At 42.4% G+C, this 24,578-nt stretch overlaps 1 protein-coding gene across 1 annotated transcript in view; it reads left to right on the top strand.

Moving 5' to 3' along the window:
* slc1a7a (solute carrier family 1 member 7a) overlaps positions 1–24,578 on the top strand; it is a 77,746-nt gene that overhangs the window by 26,992 nt on the left and 26,176 nt on the right. Inside the window, exons 3-7 of the mRNA XM_067989709.1 lie at positions 5,563–5,778; positions 17,172–17,214; positions 18,376–18,601; positions 22,283–22,382; positions 23,694–23,927. Coding sequence (XP_067845810.1) covers positions 5,563–5,778; positions 17,172–17,214; positions 18,376–18,601; positions 22,283–22,382; positions 23,694–23,927 — 819 coding nt within the window. The remainder of the gene's footprint in view (positions 1–5,562; positions 5,779–17,171; positions 17,215–18,375; positions 18,602–22,282; positions 22,383–23,693; positions 23,928–24,578) is intronic.

Here is a 24,578-nt window from a genome sequence, read left to right as displayed (position 1 = left end):
ATCTGGCATTTCTCAGGGCTTCCTCCACATCCTCCCCATCCCCAGCCTAGAAAAAAGGGCATTGTTTGGAGGGGGGGGGGGAGGGGAGCAATGGCTGCCAGACTCCAGAGGTTACAGTAGCAAAGATGGTAACCCCGGCAACAACTCTGTAGTCAGCAAAGCCCAAGTTCAACAATCCCTAAAACCAAAAGTTTTTGCAGGAGTCCAAAATAGCCACCAAGCAGCATGTCTAGTTTACTAGTGCCTCTAGCAACATGCAGTGCCACTAATATACTGGCATGAATTTTTGGGAGCAATAACCCAGTACTGGGGGAGAGAAATTTAGTGTTACACATTGTATACTCATTGTGCAAGGATTTTAATGGCAGAGGTGGGGTTTCAGTGGGGACTGGGGGGATTAGGAGCAGGAGCTGATAAAAATACTGAAACCCCTCGGGGCTGATGGAGTTTCAGCATTAAGCCTCTCCTGTTATATTTGCCTAGTTTTAGCTCTAGTTTGTACCATGAAATAGCTCTAAAGCAGAGGAAAATCTAGCTAGTATGCTTTTTATTCAATGACAAGAATAGAATGAGAAGATTAGAATAATACAATACAATAGAAATGATTTCTTTGATCCATGGTCAATTCTCTTTAAAAGAGTAAAAAGTGGTAAAGAGGAGAACATAAAGACAGCCTGAGCTTGTGGTTTAGGTATTGGTACAAAGTTCACTTCAGAGCAATGAACCCCAGTGTCTACAAACCCCACAACATAAACATTTAGTTGCTAAAGATATTTCCATTGAACATCCAACTTACGCTTGTGCGATGAGTTCCTACTCAAAGGTAATTAAAGCAACACAGAAAACAGATGGGAAAGATATCCCTTGAGAGTTATTTGTAGTGAAATCATAAAGGTGTGCATTGAAAATATGTGTACAATCTCACTACACATAACAAACAAGAGAGGAAATCTATCCCCAGAGTTGTACAATGGATCAATGTGATGGAGGCTTTGACATTTGTTAGTTCAGTGTTGTCTTAATTTCATACTAATGCTTAATCTTTTGTTTATCAGTCTGTGTGCCAACCATGTGGGAATAATCTGTATTGCATTCTCTTAAATGCATGAAAGAAGTTTTGCTACACTTTACAAATTTTACTTTAGAGATAGATTACTTATACCTCTGTTATGCTGTGACTTGCAGATTTTTTTAAAACTCTGGAATAACAGTCAACTATAATTAAATATTATTCATTGATTTAAATACTGGTTAGGTTGGCAAAGCCCAGTGAAAAAGTTGGCATGTGAATAAAATGGTACATTTTCTTAATTAATCTGATGGCTGGTATATCCTCAAAACACAAACCCTACCAATGTGTTTTTATTAAGACTGACAGACCTATCCTGCGATTAAAATCTACACTGCAGAGAGCATCTCCAAGGCTTAAGTGGAACTTACTAATAAAAGTGATATGTCAAGTATTTTTTTACATCCTTCCTCCTCCCTTTCTACCCTTTCCATTTTCTCCCTTCTCCTCCTGAAGATGAATACTCTTGCTAAGTCCTACAGTTCTACAGGCAAAGGTAGCTTTCAGTATCAAATCCAAATGGACTGTGTGGACATTTTTCACCACACACTGAGCATTGATAAACTACTGGAATATTTGAGTCGAGCTTGATCCTGCTCCTCCCTTGATATTATAGATGTGAACTTTTCAACAGGGTTAGCTGAAAAGCAATTGGGAGCAGAAACTTTAGCTAATGACCCCCCCCCCCCCCCACTCTCTCCCTATCCCAAATGGACTGAGTCCAGTTGTAGGACCCTAAGCACCATCTTTGCTGGGGACAGCCTACTTAGCTACACCAGGAATTTAAACCTGGTACCTTTTTATCCGTATGGCTCAGTATTATGATCATGTTGAGTCTAGACCAAACGCAGAGAAGAAAATGCTTAGCTTGACACTTTGGTTATATTTAGTTCCAGTTGTCAAAGATCAAATGGAGGACAAACAACCTTGCCACCAACAAAAATCCAATTATTGAAATGCAACTTTTATGAACAGCTACTAATCCAATATATTTGACAGATGCTGTCATCAATTAGCCTTTCGTTTAAGCATAACGTCAAAGGAATGGGAATCATGGGCTCGAATTTAGCAGGCCTGCGGGTTCCCAGCGGGTGGTCCTCCGGGAGCGTGGTCAACACGCTCGGCGAAATTAGTGGGTTGCCCGTGCGATCGTAGCAGGCAACACACTAATAGGAATCAATTACCTGCTCCTCCGGGGTCCACGGCGCTGGCCTGCGCGTCGGGCAGGCTGCGCATGCGCAGTACGATCTGTCAGCTGGAGGCTCTCTAGTTAAAGGGGCAGTCCTCCACTGACAGATGCTGCAACCAATGGAACAAATTGCAGCATGGAGCAGCCCAGGGGGAAGGCTGCTCCCAGTTTAATGATGCATCACCCCAGGTATCATCAGATGGGGTGAGGAGGAGGGGGAGGACACAGATCTTCCCCCCGGCGGGCGGGAGGAAGCGGCCTGCCTCTGCCACCAAGAAGGCCTGGCTCGAGGTGGCAGAGGGGGTCACCTGCGCCACCAACATATCGCCCACCTGCATACAGTGCAGGAGGCGCTGCAATGACCGCAGTAGGTCAGCCACAGTGAGAACACAAAGTCTTTCCCCTACACTCCATCTGCCACAACACTGCCCCCACCCCACATCTCCTTCGGCACCGCCAAAACTACTCTGTCACATCACCCTTCATACCCACTCAAACCCCATCCTCATCTTACCTCCACCTACTCACCTCGCCAGTACTTATCCTGCAACTAACACGCAACCCAATCCTCATACAATCTCATTGCTCCATCCCATACTCACCCTCTCGTGCATCTCCCTCACGGCCAGCCTCACTCAACCTGCCACCACCTGTGCTGCAGCCACAGGGCATGCATCACATATGTGCAGTAGGCAGCGTAAGGCAAACGTGTCGTGAGCATGAAGGGGGTGCACAAGGGTGTCTGAGGTTTTGTCCTGTGTGTTACCTATATTGAATTTCAGAGCAACAAACAGCACACATTATATTGACACCACCACTGCCATGTCTCCGCGAATCCTGTCCGTTGTGTCCAATAATGCCCGCTCCTGGGTATCACTATGAGGACCCACCACTGATGCCACCCATCGTGTTACTGCAGAGTAGGTGCAGGTGTATTTGCAGGGCTCTTCCGCGCAGACGACTGAGAGACATCGGCGGTGTAGCCGGCTGCACCCTGGAAGGATGCGGAGGAGAAGTTGTGGAGGGCAGTGGTGACTTTGACAGCGACAGGTAAGCAGTTGGTGCTGGGGCCAGCCAGGAGCAGCTCGGCATGAAAGAGCCTGCAGATCTCCACGACTACATGTCGAGCGAATCTGCGCCTCCCTGTGCACTGCTGCTCGGAGAGGTCCGGGGAGCTGCGCCTCGGTCTGTGGACCCTGCGGCGAGGGTAGTGCCCTCTGCGATGCGTCTCTCCCTGCGGTAGCCCTCCCTCCTGCTGTGCAGGTGGGCGTGCAACAACACCGTGTTGGGGGGCTCCACGTCTCTGCGGCGGACGGTGTGGACTGCGAGGCTGCTGGGGCTGGTCATGCTGTTCGTCCTCCGAGGGTGTCCACGCACCACCCATCTGGCAGGTGTTGGTCTGAGGGGTTGTGCAGGGTAGGTGGGTGGTTCCTCGCACTAGGGCTGCGGTTTAGTGTCGGTCTGTCCTCTGGCTTGGCGGCGGGTGGTGGAGGGCAGGGGTTGCCCTATGTGACGCGGTGGCCTCCTGCGTGGGTGAGGGCTCTCCCCCGTGGAGTGCACTTTGGCACCTGCCACAGGCTGCTGGCTGCAACACGCCTGGTTGGAGAGAGACTATTTCCCCCAGTGTGGGAAACTCACTGCCTTGAACCTAAAATCCCACACTTCCTCTTTTGACAGCTGCTTCAGCTCATTAACTGACCTCAACAAGCAAGGTAAGTACTCTCAAGTGGAACCCCGCTGGCTTTAATTGCCTGCGGGTTTCCCACCAGCGGGGCTTGCGCGCGCAGCCCCGCACGTTCGCGCGGTACCCGGAAGTGGGCGGGATTTCGGCGCGATCCGGTCACGTGACCGGATATCGGGATTTTCGGGGCCCCCCCGCTGGAAACCCGCAGGTAACCCCACGCGAAAATCGAGCCCCATGTGTCTGTGAGTCAGCCTGTCTAAGAAGGCAGTCTACAGTAATCTTTCAATTACCTTTCTGGTTCATAGCAAAGGATTTGTGTTTTAAGATTACATCAGTTGCAGGAAACCAGACGAGTTTTCAAACTGCAGAAGAGAAGAACCAGAGGAGAAGTGCCTTGTTTTTGTCCTAATGATGTCATATAGATGTGACACATCATTGACGATGCAGTTCAACGTCCACTACAAACAAATCAAGAATCAATAATGATGTTCCTGTTGAATTAATCATATCCTTTGCAACTATTTGATTTTTAAAAATTCCTAATAATGATATTCAAACTTTAATGAAAAAAGATCAATTTGAGAAACAGTCTACAATTTCATCAGACGATTATTCTTCAATATAGTTTCATGTTGGATCATCTCATTTTGCTTGACCAAGTGAGATTATAACTTATATAGATTTTTAAAAATGAATTTAAGTATTGGTTAACATCAACTGGTCATTAATCTACAACTGGGAATAACGTTGAAGAGTTGTTAAGTAACAAAGTACCAGGAAACTCTTGGAGCAGTTATGCTGTTAGCACTTATAGAGAAAATGACCAGAGCATGCCCGGTGGCTCATTTGGTACCTGGATCACCATGTATGATGTAGAGGCATACAGACTTCCAGTGCTGGGTTAGGTGAACTCTGTGAGGGGGTCAGTGGGGAGCTACAGGTCTCAATGTTGTGGGGGTAGGAAGGGGAAAAAATAATCAGGATTCCTTGTATGGCTCAGTTGATCAGACAAATACACTTACTCACTGATCCCATATAGAAATTATTAACTCCTGATTCCTGCTTACACCCACTTGCTATTGTATTTGACCACCGTCATAAGGTAAATAAACTTACATTGGCAGCTAAAACATTTAGGTAATGATATTCTTTTAAAAGGGAGAAAACTCTACATGCACAGAAAATGGCTCAATAGATAAATTCATCTCTGGGATGGTATTGAGACACAAAACCAGATAAGTCACAGGCTCAATTCATGCGATGATAGCACAGGGGTAGGGAGGGTAGATAAAGAGAAGGCTGAATTTCTCCTCAGTGAGGATGAGGGAGGAGGAGGAGAATGGGAAAGGGGAAGACTGAGGATGATAGCAGGAGCATGACAATTGGCATCAGAACCCTAGGATTAGGGAGGAGAAAAATCAGTCCTGCTTTAGTGGCCTGCTGATGCTTGATATCAAAGGAAGAATGATCATATGATCAAGGTACCTGAAGGCTGCTGCCACATGTAGAGCTATCCCCAGTATGATCCACTTCAGAACTGGAGAGAGAAAAATGGAGAGAATAATGTAGAGGCACGCATGCTCAGAAAAACTTTGTACTATTCATGTATTTGTTTTTCAGTTTGATGTCTGGGCTAGCGGCTTTGGATGCAAAAGCTTCAAGTCGATTGGGTCTCATTACAATTGCATACTACCTCTGGACCACCTTCGTGGCTGTCGTTATTGGAATAATTATGGTCTCCATCATCCATCCTGGTGGTGCAGCCCAGAAGGAGAACACCGAGGACAGTGGAAAGCTAATCATGAGCTCTGCTGATGCATTGTTGGATTTGATACGGTAGGTGCAAGTATAGATCTCTGCTCAGTGCTAGAATTACAGCATCTCCAGGGAATTCTGTGTGCCTGAGGTGGCTATTTTTAAATACATTTCACTTTACACATTGTGAGGCTGAACATTCACCTAATATGATGCTACAGAAATATCAGTAATATATTACAGCAATAAAACTATCTATTATATTAAAAACAATGTGTGGTTGCAATATTCTAATGGTATTGCTCCTGCAGATGGTACTGTCAGAGTAACATTATATGACTCATTAACTTAAGTGGAACCCAACGTAATGACATTCAATCAACTTATCTTATGCCTCTTCTGTGAAATCTAATCTTGTCCACTGGGTGGTGCAGTAACAATCCTTCCCTTGGAGAATGGAAGAACTGTTGGTAAAGGTAAGGGGCACTGGGACCCCTTGAGGCACAAGTAACATTACAAACACAAAAGAGACAACAGGTGCCACACTATATGGGTTTACGCAGAAGACAAAGGATTCCCCCCAAGAGGACACGTTTTCTGTAATCATAGAATCAATCATAGAAGTTACAACATGGAAACAGGCCCTTCGGCCCAACATGTCCATGTCGCCCAGTTTATACCACTAAGCTAGTCCCAATTGCCTGCACTTGGCCCAATAGAATCATAGAAGTTACAATGCATGATGAAACAGCAGATTGTCTGCCCAATGGCCACTGTATGTCAGCAAGATTTCGAATAGCAAGTATTCCAAAGCGCAAAAGAATTCAGAAATAGCTGAAGCTCATAAGCTGATGGTGTTTAAAGGGTCCAAACAGCCCTACTGTACCTTGGCAACTGCTGAGAAAATTAATTGGAAAAGTCCCGCTCGATCAGTGGGCACATTGCTAATGGGAACCAAAAGTAAACTTGTGTGGTGGAATGACCAATGTGCTGTGCCATCACAGAACAGAAAACCTGGGACTGAACGAAAAACCCAGTCACATCCCATCACTGAGCAGAAACATCATTATTGGATTTCAACCCCACCCCAACTGAACAAAATGACTTGCAGTGGACTCCCCTCCTGAGCAGAAATTCCTCGATCCTACCACAAACAGTGGGGGCTGAGTATCATTATTGGGATTTGAGCATGGAAGTAAGTGTTGCCTCCTCAGAAATGGATGAATGTAGGCCGGCAAACCAGATTATTAATGTTGGAGTCCTCTCTCGAAAACTAGGTAAGTGAAAGGGAAACCTGGCCCTGAAACCCCACCACCACAGCAGAGATCATGGCACCCCTCCCCCAGTGAACAGAGTTTATGACCCCTCCACCCTCACTGAGGACAGAGAGGACCCACCACCCTCACCACGCCTCCCCCCGCCCCACCACCGTCCCCCAGTGAGGACGTACTTTGGGCTTCCAACCCATCTCCACTGAAGACAACGATAGTCTTGTACTCCACCCCCATTCCCCCCACCAAAGAAAAACTCAGTCTTCCCCTTTCCCATTGAGAACAAACTCATCCTCCTTCTCCTCTCCCCCACCCCCCCCCATCCTCAATGAGGAGAAATTCGGCCTGCTCTTTTTATACCCTCCCCACCACTGAGTGACAACTGGGCCTACCCCATGCATGTTGAACTGAAGCCTGCCCCCTAACTATCACTTAGAACAAACTCAGGCCTATTCCTGCCCCTGTGAGTAGTAACTGATTCCGCCCCACCCCCATTGAGAAACAACTCATGCCTCTTCTAGCCCTTCACCCAGAAGCAACTCGGCTTCACACCCATCCTCGATAATGCTCCCCCCAATATGAGAATAAAAACACTGTCTTCCTCTTTGCCCCTTGCAGTCCTTCCTTTCATCGAGAGGAAAGTTGGTTGATAGACAGGAAACAGAGTTAGGCCCAATTAGATGTTGCTCAGACTGGAGAACTGGATTGGAGTGGTGTATTCCAGGAGCCAATGCTGGGTCCATTTTTGTTCTCCCTGTATATATAGATAATTTGGACTTGGATATAAGGAATACAATCTCAATATTTGCTGACAACACAAAGTTAGGAAGTTTGGCAAACGATCTGGAGAACTGTAAAAGATTTCTGGAAGGCAGACAGGTTAGTAGACTGGGCAGACAGGTGGCAGATGCAATTTAATGTTGATGAGTGTGAGGTAATACATTTTGGGAGAAAAACAAGATATGAGGAAAGACATTGAAGGCTGTGGATGAACAGAAAGGATTCACATGCATAATTTTCTGAAAGTTTGAGTGCAGATAGATAAAGCCATAAAAACGACCAATAGAAATTTTGGTTTTATAAATAAGAACATAAGAAATAGAAGCAGGAGTAGGCCATACAGCCACTCGAACCTGCTCCAACATTCAATAAGATCATGATTGATCTTCAACCTCAACTCCACTTTCCCACCCGGTCCCCATATCCCTTGATTCCCCAAGAGTCCAAAAATCTATCCATCTCAGCCTTGAATACAGGGGTATAGAGGCATAGATTACAAGAGTAAATAAACAATGATGAATTTCTACAAAACATTAGAGTACTGCATGCAGTTTTGGCTACCTCATAATAGAAAGGACATTAAAACCATCGGAAAAGTACAGCATAGATTAACCAGAATGATGGCAGGGATGGGAAACTATAGTTCGAGGAGAGATGTGAGGTGGAGTAGAGAAAGCTAAGAGGAGATTTAATGGAGATTTTTTAAATCATGAAGATTTTTGATGGAGTGAATTGGGAAAAAATATTTCTTCTGTTTGGCGAGTCAGTAATGAGGGATCAATTTAAACTTATTGCTAAGAGAATGAGGATAAAGGTTAGGAGAAATTTCGTTACACAGAAAATTGTTGGAGCATGGAATGCTTTGCCACAGGGAATGGTTGAGGCAAAAATTGGATAATTATTTGAAGCAGTGGAAGATACAGGGCTGTGGGGAGACAGCAGGGTTGTGGCATTCATTTTGCATTGGTCTATCAAGGACATGGCACAGACATGTTTGGTTAAATAGCCTCCCTCTATAGTTCTATGGTTCTATAGGAAGCAGGTAATTGATCCCGGAGGGGAATGAGTACCTTGCCAAATATCAGCATTTGATCCCTTTGGATATCATTTCAAAAATTCTGCCATCAGCATGGCACCACTCCAATCCAACCACACTCCGAATACTTAAAAGACCCTGTCCCACAATTTGAGATGGGATCTCCGCCATTCTCCATGGGCGGACCAGAGATCCGCTCCATTGCATTTCTGCCGGCAGAGCAGGAATCCTGGAATTTCAGGGCCAAGATATTTAAAGGTGGATGAGATATCTTCTTAGTGATCCCTCACCAAAATGAGAACTCATCAGCAACATTCAGAGAGTTAAAAATGAGTGACAAAAAAATTTCAAGGCTGCGAAAGATTAAGGATTGGATTTTCCTTTGCACTCCTGTCTGAAATCAGGCAGGATGGTGATAGAGAATTTGGGCAGCGAGGCCTACTGCTGCCTCACCACCTGACCTGCATTTCCCTCTGCCAGGATGGGCACTCCTTCCCTGTACACTGGTGGCATGGAGTAGGGGTAGGGGAGGGGATGGTCCGTGGTCCTGGGTCCCCTGCCCTCAGCAGATTTCTCTCCCATCCGCTTCATGCACTAGTTGGCGATAGACCTTGGGCAGTGATGGTAACATCTCTGAGGTCCTCCCATAGAGAGAGAGGCCCTTTCAGTGGCCTCCCCTCCCTCTGTTCTGGCCTCCACTTATCTTGCTTTGTAGGGCTCGATCTCTGCCAAGGCTCACAAGGCAGCCCGTGTACAGGTCTCCAGGGCACTTCTGCCTCTTCGCCTAGCTGCCTTTTTTGGTGTTGCAGTGGTGGTGCCATTGCAGCACTGCTGGAATTTTGTGGCTGGGCAACGGTGAACTCCCTCTTCATGGAGCCTACCGTGCATACAGGATGAACCCTTACCCAAGAAATTGGGTTGGGTTTGCGGCAGTATTAGAGGGGTTCACCACTACTGGGAAGAGAATCCCAGCCCATAGGTCTATCAAATCAGCCTTCTTGCTGTCCTAGTAATTGTAACTGGTGTTTCTCTTAAAGATACTTGTCGAATTTGATCTTGAAAAGCTACTTGCTCCTACAGCTTCTTTGGTAAGCTATACCAAAAACTGCCTACCTTCTCAATGAAGTAATCCTGCTTACATCCTACTTGAATCTACTTCAGCTTCTACTCATATCCCTAGTTTTTCTATCCTGGACCAAATCAAATGTCCCTGACTGATCCTCTGCATCCTTGAGCCTTATTAATTTGAATGCCTCCATCATATCCTCCCTCACAGTCGTATTCTTTCCAATAGAAGAGTCTCAGTTTTGTGAGACTATCCTTCTACTTTTTATTCTCCAGTCCCCGATCATTCTAGTAGCCCCTTTTTATACTTTTTCCCGCTCAGCTACATCCTTCCCGCAGTGAGGATTCCACATCTGCCCACACTATACCAGGTATGACCTGAGCAATGCTCCATACAGTGGGAGGATAATCTTCCATGATCTACACTCTATTCCACATTTTGTACAGCCTATTTTGTTTTCTTGACAGCAGTTAAGACTATATCTTCTGATGTCATCAGTACTTTAGAAATTTGATTAGAACAATAGCTTTAATGCAGTAGACATACCAAGGCACTTCACAGAGGAGAAACTGATACTGAGCTGTAACAAAGTTCGGAGAGGTGACCAACAGAATGGTTGAGGAGTTTAGGTTTGAAAAAGCTTCTAAAGTTGGTAGGATGAGGGATTTAGAAACAAGGTCAGGGATTTTGAATTCAATGTTTTGGGGACAGCAAACCAATGGAGGCTGGTGGGGAAAGGAATGTTGGGGGAACAGGACATTTTTTGAGACAGGATATGGGTGGTGAAATTTTGGATGAGTTGATGGCACTCAGGGCCAGCGAAGAAGCACTAAAGAAGTTGTTTGGAGGTAATGAAGTGGTGGTCAGTGTGATATAGGGGCAGAGATAGGCAATGTTGTGCAGGTGGAAGATAGCAGTCTTGGTAATGAATAGGAAATGGAATTTCAAGCTTGGCTTGTGGTTGAACAGTATACTGAGGTTATAAACCATCTGGTTCAGTCTGAACAAGTAGTCAAGAAAGAGGATGGATTTGGAGGTAAGTGATTGGAGTTCTTGGCAGGAGCTGACTAGAATGGCTTTGTCTTGCCAATATTCAGTTGGAGAGATTTTTGGCTCATCTGCAACTTGATCTTGGACAAGCACTCTGACAACGTGGTAGTGATTGTGGAGAGAAGTTTAGAAATTCAACTTTCTGGAGCCGTCTGATACTGTAGCTTGTGATTATCATGAACTCTATTACCTTTTGGCCAGGTCTCTAGATGGAGCACTTTTTGTTAATTTGGCTGTTCTCAGAATGTGGGCAATGCTGGCAAGGCTGCATTTATTGTCCCTGTGATACTTCCTCTCTGGAGGAAAGAAATTCTGACACAAACCAACGCAACATGTCCCTGCTGCTCAATTATGGAATCATTCTATTCACACCTATAAGTTCGGACCTCAACTGTACTGTTTTTATTGGGGGAGGGGCGGCCAATTGTTGTTGAGTGCCAAAGAGAAAAATATAATTGTAAAACTGTAAAAGAAGAATTGTGCAGTTTCTGTGCATTTATCCAATTCTAGTTGGCATTAAAGAAAAGGACTGAAACTAATAGAAATTACAAAATTTGAAATTTCCTTCATACTTTGAAAAACAAAGGGAGAAAGGAATAGGAGAGTATGCTGATAGGGGTAGATGAAGAAGGGTGGGAGGAGGCTCGTGTGGAGCATAAATGCTGGCATAGACTAGATGGGCCATATGGCCTGTTTCTGTGCTGTAGACTCGAGGTAACATATATAATTCTTATAATGGGGCTGATTTTAAACCCCAAGAATGGGTGGGTTGGGGGCGGATGGGAGTTGAAAATAGTTGTTCTTTTGGGTCACAACCGCAAAATCTTCGGACTTTGCATTCCCAGTGGGAAGCATGTACTTTTACGCGCCGACATTAAACCTGGAAATAAAGCTGGGTTGCGGTCGCGACCCAAAAAACAACTATTTTCAACTCCCACCCGCTCCCAACCCACCTGTTCTTGGGGTGTAAAATCACCCCCAATGTCTCAGTGGGTAACCAGGAAGGCCCCATTCTTGATTCCTGGCCTATACTGAGCTAGCTGGTTTCAGCCGAGGAGTTGGTTGGGACAATAGAATTGACTAAGATAACCAAACTTTTGAATATTGGGTCTTGTGTTTTTGATTAAAGTTTTTATGGTTTGGTGGGGGGAATGGAGAGGAGAATTGAAAGTCTGAATTAATCCCTGTTTACTTGCCTCATGTCATTCTTTAATACTTTGTGTTAAGTATGAAAATGCAGTGATCTTTTACACAAATTTTTACATTTCTCTCAGCCTCCCCATTAAGTTTATTTAAAGAAACCTTTATTAGAACCCTAATATAGAATTTAATTTAGTTAAGTAAGTAAGCATTTATTTAAAGTGCTCTTCTAATTCAAATTGAATGGTTCTTTCCTAATTATCTAAATTAGGCCTAACTGAATAGTTTTAGTTAACTATTGAACTGTTGGCTTATTTTATAAGTTTTCAGCTTGTGCATCGCGATGCTGAAACAAACATATTATTGAAGTAAAGTTGCTCAAAAATAAGAAACAGTTTTATATATTACTGTAATAAACTACTAAAATGAAATAGTCAATATTCAATACAAATAAAAACATTTAAAACCTACCCATGTTTTTCACACTCTCCTTTTTCTTCACCTCCCTATTTCCTTGCGGTCCTTTTTATTTTAACTTTAGTTTTCATGATTTTCTCAGTAATATAATCCCTTCCAAACTTTTCTTCCAGTTTCTTTTAACTAATATTTTACTCGCACTGTTTCTCCAGTCTCCCTGCACCAGTTGTCCATTTCGGAGGGGAGAGCAACTTAAAATCTTTGCCAGCAGTTGGATGAAAAAGTAGTTTTTGGAGCTGATGAGCAGTTTTTCCAAAGACTGGCCGGGTTGCATCTATGACATGCCCAGGTCAATCTTTGATATGTTTCCCAAATAGATTAGCGACTCATGAGACTGGCTACTGCAATCAACTGACATCTATTCTGTTACCTCTGGGATCAGGGTTCAAATCCAGTCTGGACTGATGGGATGAATGTTTGCTTTCCCAGCTGGCCATAATTAGCTCTATGCAAAATGAGTCGTGGCAATCGTAACCTGACACTTAATGGGCATGGGTTCAAAATTGCCCAAAATGCACCACAAGCTGGCAGTCTCACTCAAGAGAGGCCATAGAATGGCTGCTTTGATAATATATTAAAAGATCACAATGGTGCATAGGATATGTTGTTCTGATGTTGGAGTTGATGTACATTTTGGGGGCAGACTAGAAGGAACTTTACTCTCCGTCTGGTCCTGCTCAACCTGCCTTCTGCTGACTATGTGTACAAAATAAAAAAGTGTTCCTTTCCTTAGCTTGTACAACAACAACTTGCATTTATATAGCAACTTTAATGTAGTAAAATGTCCCAAGGCACTTCACAGGAGCGTTACCAAACAAAATTTGACACCAAGTTGCATAAGAAGATATTAGGACAGGTGAGAGGTAGGTTTTAAGGAGAATCTTAAAGGAGGAAAGAGAGGTAGAGAGGCGGAGAGGTTTAGGGAGGGAATTCCAGAACTTAGGGCCTAGGCAGCTGAAGGCACAGCATACCAATGGTGGAGCGATGAAAAACGGGGATGTGCAAGAGGCAAGAATTGGAGGAGCGCAGAGATCTTGGAGGGTTGTGGGGCTGGAGGAGGTTACAGAAATATAGAGGGGTGAGGATAAGTACACGAAAACCTGCTACCAGTTCATAAAATGAATATGAATTTACTCCTAATACTTGTATGAGAATTAACATGCAAAAAAGGAATTTTAATAGAAAAGCATAGTATATGTTGAACAGAGATGTAATAACTATTTCCAGCTGAAGGAAGGTTAAATTTAAATGGTCAGTCAATCAGTCAAATAGATATATTTTAATGGCTGGTCCACAGTGGCTTTCTGACATTTCTTTCTCCCAAACAGTTAATATAAAAAGTATTTAATGACTCAATTACACTACAGTTGAAAATCCACATCTGCTTCCCATTCATAGTAAATTTGTTTGTACAGTCTGTACAGATGAATTTACTTAAACCTTTGTTTGGAGTATGAGCTCATGCTGTCGGATAACTGTCTCAAGCTTTAGAGTAAATGTGATTTAAATGCCATTTGATATAAAATTCCTGGACAATTTTTGCCTTTGCATAAAAAAATGTGTTGCATGCAACAAACTGGTAAACTGAGACTATCTCCACTGATGCACCTTCTTGCTGCCACTCTTGTTCTAATTGTTCTGTTCCCAACTTAATTGTAGCATGAGGAATGTAGACACTTAGCAATGATATCCCATAATTGGGAGGTTCTTCTAGCATCTCACCTGCACTTGTGAACAGAATACAAAAAGGACCTTGTCATTTGATGGCCGATGCTTCTCTCACTTCTAGCCTGCAATGTCTCTGTCACAGTATTTCTTGTCTTTCGCTATATTAGTGATACTGTGGTCATTGCTGCTCTGAGCTTTTCTCTCTCGTTCCTCCCAAGCCCCAAATAGACCGAGTCACACATTTTATCTCTTCCCTGCATCCCTACTGCATTCAGATCAAGAGTCATCACATTATATCAGGGATGGCCATCCAGCATCTTGCAAGCTGTGTGTGACTCCTCTGTGTGGCTCTTTGAATGTTTTGTTTGCCTGTCTTGCCCATGTACTCAATCCTGATACGAGGGCCCCGATATTTACAGGGAGGCGGGGAGGGAGCAGGGGCGACTTGCAGTGCATGGCAAACCCGGTAGTATGGGGAACACGGAGGTCCTGCCAAATTTAACGGCAGGACCTTATTTTAATTTTTTTTCTCCGTTTCCTGGCCAGCTGGCTGTTGGGCGGGAAGGCCTGCAGTACAAGGCCGCAGCTGGGGACCGGAGAGGAGAGAGGGAGGGACAGATTGCAGGAGAGAAAGAGATCACGGGGGTGGGGGGAAGAGATCGCAGTGGAGGAGATCGTGAGTCAGCCCAGAGATTGTAGGGTTGACCTGGAGATCACGGGGGGCACAGATTGTGGAGGGTTAGCCTGGAGATCGCGGGAGGGCATCAGATCATGGGGGGCCAGCCTGGAGATCATGGGGAGGGGGCATCGGATTGCGGTGGGGGGTCGGGGTGGGGGGGGGTCGGCTGATTGAGGGGTGGGAGGCCGGTCACAGCAGGTTAGCTTGGGGTGTGGGGGAAGCACTCCTGCTCTTCCGGGCCCACAAATAGTGCTATAAAAACCACTTACCTGCTGGATCCGGCAGTTCTCGCCTCCCTGTAGCTGTTGGGTTTCTCGAGCTCTGGGAAACCCGGCCCACCGTTAAATCTAAATGTCTGGTAAAATCTGAGGCACGCAGTCTCGTTAATACATTTAAATTACTGACCCGCCTCTTGAGGGCGGGTTACCTGCCCACCCCGGTTAAATCAGAAGTAGGTGCCTTCACAGCGGGTTGGGGTCGGGTTTCATACTTTTAAGAATTTAAACCCCCACCCCCCACCCCCCAAGGCCCTCTCCCGCCCATCCTGGAGGGTTAAAATTCTCCCCTGCCCGAGGAGAGCATAAAGGACCTGAACATGACAGAACAGGTAGTGTTCCGCCCTTTCTGACCTCACTAATTATCTGCTTTTCATTAATTGTAATATATTACGTATTTACTATTGAGTGTGTATTAAGAACTAATTGTCTTCTCAACCACACAATAATAACATAAAAGATGGTGATCCTAAACTTAGTTCTCACCTCTCTGGAAAAATAACATTTTCCTTTTTTGTATGTATATTTTTAGGAAATAGACTTGATCTGCTTCTTAACCAAACCCCTTCCCATCCCAAATATTAATGTTGTATTAAGTAGCTTTAAAAATAAGCTTACTATGTTACTTATAATACTTGTATCTGAAATACAGGCTTTCTGACTTCGGCAAGGTTGCATGAAATGTTTATAACATAAACTGTTTGCAAAATGGTTCTTTTAAGTTGATTCTTTTCTGGGGGAAGGATTAATAAATGAGTATTCTTGTAATATTCAGTGCACAGTCATTGAACTTTAAGGTCGGTGATGAGTTTGCTATGAGACTCTGCTTTCTCGTTTGTGATCTGGACCAGCCAAGATTTTCCAATCTACTGTCATGGAGATTGGTGGCTATATTTTACTTCCAAACATTTTTGTTGAATTTTTAACCTTGAAGGTATAGTCATTTCTGTGATATAAGGGGAGAATTTATGCCAACCCTAAATTGGTCGACAATTGCTCCAGAAATTGACCTTTTCGGAGAAACCCTTGTGCAGGAAACCTTAGATCCAGTATTTAGACTGAATGTTTTTTTCAGATGAACAAACTGGTACACTGTTTTCAAGGTTGTGTCCCTTAGTCGATATTCAATTTGTTTTTCTGGAACTTGAGCTTTGAAAGGTTGGCCAGCTATGCACTATATCTACCAATCACTGCTTTGTAATTTGCTTTGTCCTCTCTCCTACTCTTTTTTTCAAACTTGATTACCTGCACTAAGGGTCATGACCCTTCGCCTGGGTTTCTCAATTTTAAATTGATCAATTTGCGACTACCAAGCTTACATAGGATATAAGTTGTAGCCTTGGCGATGAAATTAAGTTAAAGATAAATTTGCTTGATCAACAAAAGAGCTATTTAATCTTACCTGGATTTTTAAAAAAGTTTCAGTCCAAGTCTATGCTTTATTGTATTCCTAATGGTAACAACCGGCAAGCACGTGTGAGTCATTGAACTGCACTTATTCCTTAATGTCGACCGATATTCTGGGTGGGTGGTGGGGGGGAGGGCAACTAATTCCTTTTAAATTCTTTGTTTTAAGTTATGAAATCTTTCTCAGACAAATTTTTTCTTTTCAATGTGAATTTAAGTGGTAGTCAATCCAATCCGAGATCATTTCAGGTGAACGTGTTTAGTTTAAAGCCTATTAAAAATCCTGGAACTGATCCAAAATATGGATTTATCTGAGGGGCTGATGTGGTTCTTCTCAGTGATGAATTATGTAGTACTTATTTATTGAAAGCGTAAAGCTCTAAAATCTTGTCCAACAACATAGATTATACACACGCGAGCAACTAACCTTTTGATCCATTCTATTTTATCAACACAATCTGAAACTGACCTCAATTCTACTAATTATCAATTTACTCATACTGGTTCCCCTGTTATCATTCATAGCTGTCCATTGTTCTTTATTTAAACTACAATTTTAGCATACTCTGAACATGCTGTTATTGAGAGTAACTTTATTTTATGTTTTCTTTCTTCCCTCTTAAAGGAACATGTTCCCATCTAATCTAGTTCAAGCAACATTTCAACAGGTGAGTCCATAGCCTAAACGGTATTTAATGCTTTCTTTCTTTTGAGAAATACAGGTAAAGGACCAAGGCTCATAATGCAGAACACCACCAAGGCTGAAAAGAATAGGAAAAGAAACGAGATAAATTATGAAGCATTGGTTAGGTAATGCTAAGTTTAGGTTTCAAAAGTCTGTAAATTATAGAAGGAAGGGAAGATCGAGGGAGATGAGGAGTTTGGCAAAGAATGAGTTAGTCTAGAAAGTGGTACATAAGTCTTGATTTCAACACAGTGAGGATATAGAGTAAAGGTATGTAAGATGGCATATTTAAATCTTGGAGGGGAACAAGACACAATTCATAGGCAAATCAAATTGTGTGTTTTTCGTTCCACATATTTATTATCTCCAAAACTGAGCAAAGAACAAGAAAAAATATTTAAATGCAGTTCTAATTGAAAATAATGAAAATTTTTAGCTAGTAACATGAATTTTAATAACATTATAAAAAAAACTCAGTGACTGTGATCTTGTCAAAAATTATTCCACTGTGTTTATCTCAAGTTGCTGTTGTTCAATATATTAATCAGTATATATCTCCTGTAGAGGCTTCTTCAAATCTTCCACTGCTTCTTGAGTGGGGACTGTGAACTGTTCATTAGACACATAAAAGAAATCTGTCTCGAGTCTTCGGAACCTAGGTGCTGCAGTGGGTTATCCAGCTATACTTTAAGATTGGACTTCAAATCATTGCAGAGTGTCTTTGGAGGCTGTCGGCAAGGCCATGAATTGAGTTTTGACAGGCTGAAACCAGGTCCCAGTGAATGTGGACCCACAGCAAGGGATGGCACTGGGATGGCACTAAATTGGCAGTCTCATTGAAGAGCTGACAAGGGTGGCTGATGTGGGAAAGTCTAAGTCCACTCTTGAAGAATTCCCACATGGGTGAAATTCCAGAACTCTCCTCGTGCTTGGTGGTACTGTACCAAACATGACATCTCACTTTAAGAACAGAAAAGAGAAAAAATAAATCCAGCTCATATCAATAAAGTTTCATTTTCAATTTTTGTTAGGACTGAGCTGCCTTGACATGAAAATAGAAGCTATGCAGCTTTATTTGATAGTAAAGATTTTGCCACTTGTTGTCACTGCAGACACTTAAATACATAATCTTTGTGTTTCACAGTATCGAACCAAGATCGTCCCAATAATCATTTCTGTCAAAGTAGCAGGATCTGAAGTTGTCACCAGAATGCCTTTAATCTATGGAATTCAGGGTGACAATGACTCCGAAATAATTCAGAACATTTCCTTGGATATCACCCCACCTCCAGAAATCATATACAAATCAGAACCGGGATTGAGTGAAGGGATGAATGTTCTTGGCATTGTTATATTTTCCGCAACGATGGGTAAGTTTGCTAAGAAGAGATCAAACTATGCAGCATGTATCAGAATGTATTGATTATTTTTTGGTATGTTTTCACCTCTAACTTCCTGTGTCTATTTATCATTTTTTCAATGAAATAACACACCTACAATTTAAAATCTCTGCTTATCCATTCAGCCTTCTTATCCTGATGTGCCAGACATTTTTCCCAAATTAAAATAAAGAGTAAGTAAAAGTACCTTGTTGTATTGTCACTGGACTTATTTAGCATACTGGTACTAAGATTCTATGGGAAAAATTACTTAACATATTTTCATATGCTATATGCCTTTTATGTAATATTTCATCACCTCACATTGCTTTTACCACCAGTGATGGGCCTTTGATCACCAGTATTTCATATAGTGTAGTGCAAATTAAACTTTGATCAAGGAACACTGTCCCAAACAGTGACTTGCTCTCGGGCCACTCTCACAGACCACCATAACGTAACTCCATATGCTTATTTTCAACAGTAACATACAAACCATTTAGAAAGGAAAACAAATATTTTATTTCCTTTTCTCAGAGGATGTTATATATTAATATATTAATGACTTGGACTTGGGAGTACAGGGCACAATTTAAAAATATGCAGATGTCACAAAACTTGGAAGTGTAGTAAACAGTGAGGAGAATAGTAATAGATTTCAAGAGGACATAGACAGGCTGGTGGAATGGGCGGACACATGACAGATGAAATTTAACTCTGAGAAGTGCAAAGTGATACATTTTGGAAGGAAGAATGAGGAAAGGCAATATAAACTAAATGGTACAATTCTAAAGGGGATGCAGGAACAGAGAGACCTGAGGTATATGTGCACAAATCTTTGAAAGTGGCAGGACATGTTGAGAAAGCAGTTGAAAAAGCATAGAGGATCCTGGGCTTTATAAATAGAGGCATAGAGTACAAAAGCAAGGAAATTATGTTGAACCTTTATAAAATACTGGTTCGGCCACAACTAGAGTATTGTGTCCAATTCTTGGCACTGCACTTTAGGAAGGATATGAAGGTCTTAGAGAGGGTGCAGAAAAGATTTACTAGAATGGTTTCAGGGATGAGGGACTACAGTTATGTGAATAGACTGGAGAAGCTGGGGTTGTTCTCCTTAGAGCAGAGAAGGTTAAGAGGAGATTTGATAGAAGTGTTCAAAATCATGAAGGGTTTAGATAAAGTAAATAAAGAGATACTGTTCCCATTGGCGGAAGGGTTGAGTACCAGAGCACACAGATTTAAGGTGATTTACTTATTTTCCAGGAAACAAACACAAGCATTTAACTCAATGTTTATGGCACTCTCTTAGAAAATTGCAAACTGGTGATGACAGACTCAGACCCCTGAATCCACCATTAAGCCAAGTCCCAACTTCTACTCCCCTAGTTCAGCCAAACCCCAGGTTCCCCTCCATGGTGGTGACAGACCACTGCATCTCCATCCCAGAGCTACCAAACTCCAAGACCTCAACCTGAGTTCTGTCAAACCCTAGAACTATCCTCTCAGTGCAACAAAAGCCAAGAGTTGTCCCCAGTGCTACCAAAGCCCAGGACTGTGCCCAGTGCTGCTAAATTATTTTTCAACAATCTTTTGACTGCCCTATTTCTTTCTCACCTCAAATACTCACCTCAAAAGCTCAAATGGTTTCTAACATAATAAAACATTAACATTAACATATTTCACAATAATACGATTAAACTTATCTGCAAAATTATCTTTTTTGTCTTTGAGTACCTTCACTAATATGTTTCTTGAAGGCTTCACTCTCTCGAAATACAGCCTGAAGTTGATGTTCCTCCCAGAACTCTTAACCTATAAAATAAAGGGACTCACTACACCTGTGCCTGCAATCCCTTGGATGTCATAATATGAGCATGTGCAGTGTGCAGAATGTCCCAGCATGCATCGGTATGATCCTCTCAATGCAACTGGAATTGTCTTATGTTGTATCAGAATTTCTGCATTTTTGTTTTTCCAAATGATTTGAAAACAATTTGGAATTATTTTTAAAAGCTTTTTTCAGGTGACGTTTCATATTTAACCTATTATTAAGTGCTTAACTTTTACTTCAGAGAGAGATGGCATGGTTCAGAAAAGGAGTGATTAGACTAACTGTGTTTTATCTTGTTTAAACTGAGAATTTAAAACAATGGCTATAAAAAAGATTTATTTTTCTCAACGCAAAGGTCAAATTGTGTCTTTGCTCAGGCTATAGCTGCATTTCAGTTTCTTTATCAAATGATTTAATTAATAACAAGCTGGAAAATGAACTTAAGCTTTTTCAAGTTAAAGTTAAAATGAAAGCTATTATCAACTGCTCGGTTGTCTCAATCACGCAGTGGTTCAAGAAGGCGGCTCACCACCACCTTCTCAAGGGCAATTAGGGATGGGCAATAAATGCTGGCCTCGCCAGCGACGCCCACATCCCGTGAACGAATATAAAAAAAACACTTTCTCCAACGACAGTCCATAGTTATTTATAAAGGCAAACACATCCAAAGCTTGAATATTGCTCATTATGCAATCATTATTGATTCTTTACGGGTACAATGGCCCCGATATTACCAGGGAGGCGGGTTGGCAGCGGGGGGTCGACTGGGCACGTGGGTAACCCACCCAGTAAAATCGGTGGGTTCCCCACGCAATCGCGAGTAAATTGAAGCCACTTACCTTGGCTTCCGGGTTTCCCATTGGCGCAGCACTATGTTGTGGAGCTCCACGTGGCGGAGGTGGACGGTGTGCCTGGCGAGGCTGGTGATGTTGCTTGTCCTCGGATGAAGTGAAGAATGCAGCCATGGCGCCCCCCCATCCTGACGGTGTGAGTTTGAGGGGGTCCGCAAAGTAGGTAAATGTGTTTGCACAGCAGAGTTTAGGGTATAAATTAATAATTTTGAGTGGAAGGACAAAGGTGTTGCAGCCAAAACTTTGTCTGAAGTGACAGAGTGCCCTGCTGCAATAAATGAAGTATTCAGCCCAACTGTCAGAAAATCCTTTGCATCTCCCACTGGCTGCTGACTGAAACACATCTGCTCCAATAGGGAGTGTTTCCCACAGCACGGGAAACACGCTGAGGATCCATGAAAATGGCACCCCTGCCAAAATCTCCACTCAATGAGGTCTGTCATTACCTAGTTGTCAACTAATTAAGTAAGTATTTAAATTGTCATCCCGCCAGCTTTAATTGCAGGTGGGTGTCCCGCATGCGGGAGCTGCGCATTCACCCGAACGCATCACTGGGGAACCCGGAAGTGGGCGGGTTGGAGCCAGGGTCCGGACCCGCTCCGATTTTATGAGCCCCCCCAGCGCCCCCAAGGCACCTGCTCGGCCATCCTAAAATCGACCCCAATGTGTGAGCTGAAAACAATGTGCTCTACACAGGGAGAGGGGAGTTTCACTGAACTTGCCAGCAGTCTAAGAGTTAAATTATTCAAAAGAAATTGCCACTTGAATTTATTGATTTTATAATTAATCAAAAAATATTTTCAGGTTGGTTGTGTGTCCTCTGTTTTTCTCTCTATATTTTTTGAACTTAAAATGCTGATTGCTTCATTTCGCAATGGGCCCGTAAAGCAATTGCCATGTTTCAGGTCTGGATATTAGCACAATGCAGTGACAACCAGTTGAAGTTAATGACTTGAGCTGTGACAAGTGTATATTCTCTGTGTGAAGGTTTAATGCTGGGGAGAATGGGAAAGAATGGAATGCCACTGGTCAGTTTCTGCCAGTGTTTAAATGAAACCGTGATGAAGATTGTTGCTGTTGCCACATGGTGAGTTTCTGTCAGGTGCTTTCCATGCATAACTTTACCTGAATGTTATTGAGGAGTAACTGTTTCATGATATGTTCAATTATGGTCTCACAGGCATGAAAGTTGTGACCAGTAAATGCTGCTAATTGTTTATTTTGGTGGTATTTGTTAAACTTACCGTGCACCTCAAAAATCTTCTATTGACACTTAAAACCTCCTGGGTAGCAACTATAGATGTTGCTGTCTCTATCACCCCATATAAGAGCACTCTGCGCCCCACCAGACTATAAGGAAATTCAGGAAAAATTTTGTATTTTTTTTAAAACACCAATCCTCAATAATCGCCCGTCTCCTCCCCTGCCTCAGCCCATCTGCTGCTGAAACCCTCATCCATGCTTTTGTTATCTTTAGACTTGACTATTCCAATGCTCTCCTGGCCGGCCTCCCACCTTCCACGCTTCGTAAAATTCAGCTTATCCAAAACTGAAACGGTCCTTAAAACCTACCTCTTTGACCAAGCTTTTGGTCACCTGTCCTAATATCTCTTTATGTGGCTCCTGTGAAGCACCTTGGAACATTTTACTACATTAAAGGCACTATATAAATGCAAGGTGTTGTTGTTGTAATCCTTTTAGTCAGCGTCCACTGACGCAAGTGCCCAAGGGGTGTGATCTGTTGATTGAGTCTCTGTGCATAATATTTTCAATGAAGATCGGTATGGATTATAATTTGGCTTGCCATTCTGATTTGGATCATGTTAGGCTCAAGACTATAGGTTCAGTGCTTTTTCCCTCCCAATGAACTATTGCAACGTTAGATCACCTTTATGCACTATACATTTTATGTATTGCAACATTTGAATAAATAATTTAGACAGTCCCATGTACCAATTGGTATGTATGGGTTGATGTGCTATTCCATTTCAATACACTGAAACAATATAACTATAGTCTTTGAAAAGACTTTTTAACTTTTGCATTATTGAATTATATGTTTCAAAAAGTGAAAATTGGCTTTAATTACGTTATCTGATACAGATTTGTTTAAATCTCAGAACATGAAAAAAGTAACTAAGACCATTGCTTAGTAATTGTCTCCTCTAACTCTGCCAGCTATATGGACACTATAAATGACAAAATAATATTTTCTCAATGTTATATTCTAAAACTCATCATAGTTCTGTAAAACACCTCTTCTGAGATCTAAATAATAGGAGTCTAGAGATGATTCTTGGCATGGATGGGTGCTAGTTTTTTGATTTTGGTTTTGTTTCTATTTATTTTCTGTTTTGTTTCATTTGTTACATCTCACATATTATGTTCTTTATTTTAGTTATTTCCCATTTGGCATAGTGTTCCTTATTGCTGGCAAAATACTGGAGATGGATGATCCTACGGCAATTGGAAAGAAACTGGGCTTCTATGCTATCACAGTGGTTTGTGGTCTAGTGGTCCATGGGCTATTTGTTCTACCCATGGTGTACTTCTTTATCACCAAGAAAAATCCAATAGTTTATATAAGAGGAATTCTTCAAGCTCTGCTCATAGCTTTGGCTACTTCATCAAGGTATGTTCCATGCTCTTTTGCAAGCTTCAAATGCTATAATTTAATAATAAAAAATAAATCTGCTTATTGGTTTATAATTAGCCTAATCTTACTAAAGTGTTCATTAGTACACCTTCCACAAAATAAGAGAAACACACATGGGGCACATGCAAGATTCCAGTATCCAGTATACACAATGAAGGGTTTCCTTGTTAAGACAACCAGGTCACACTATCCAATGACTAGATATTGGGCAGTAAGGGTAAACTCCTGAACATAGCGGACAAGAGGTTCGTTTACGAGAGAGACCAGTCATGCTGAATCCAAGAGAATATCCAGTACAGGCCTGAAATTTGTAACTGTACCTTATTCCACAAGTCTAGTACTCTTTGCGTAAAAAGATAAAGCTACGCCTGTCTTCCATTCTTACTCCTATCCTTTTTTAAACTTCTGCCTGACTTCTTCACCGTAGTCAATGATGTACTTGGTAATACAATGCACTCTGTTTATGGCAGAAATAGTTTGTTCAGACAGTAAACTGATCAAAAACAGTTTTCCCAAATCAAATACATTAAAAGGAATACATGTTTTATTGTTTGCAGAGGACACAAATATTGGTTTGCACATTTTTGACTGTAGTTGCTGCAAATGTAGGTAAATTAGCCTTCGTTT

This window comes from Heptranchias perlo, chromosome 9, assembly GCF_035084215.1.
Source record: "Heptranchias perlo isolate sHepPer1 chromosome 9, sHepPer1.hap1, whole genome shotgun sequence".
Taxonomy (NCBI): domain Eukaryota; kingdom Metazoa; phylum Chordata; class Chondrichthyes; order Hexanchiformes; family Hexanchidae; genus Heptranchias; species Heptranchias perlo.
Note: the sequence above shows the minus strand (reverse complement) of the source record. Positions and strands in the feature narration are given on the sequence as shown.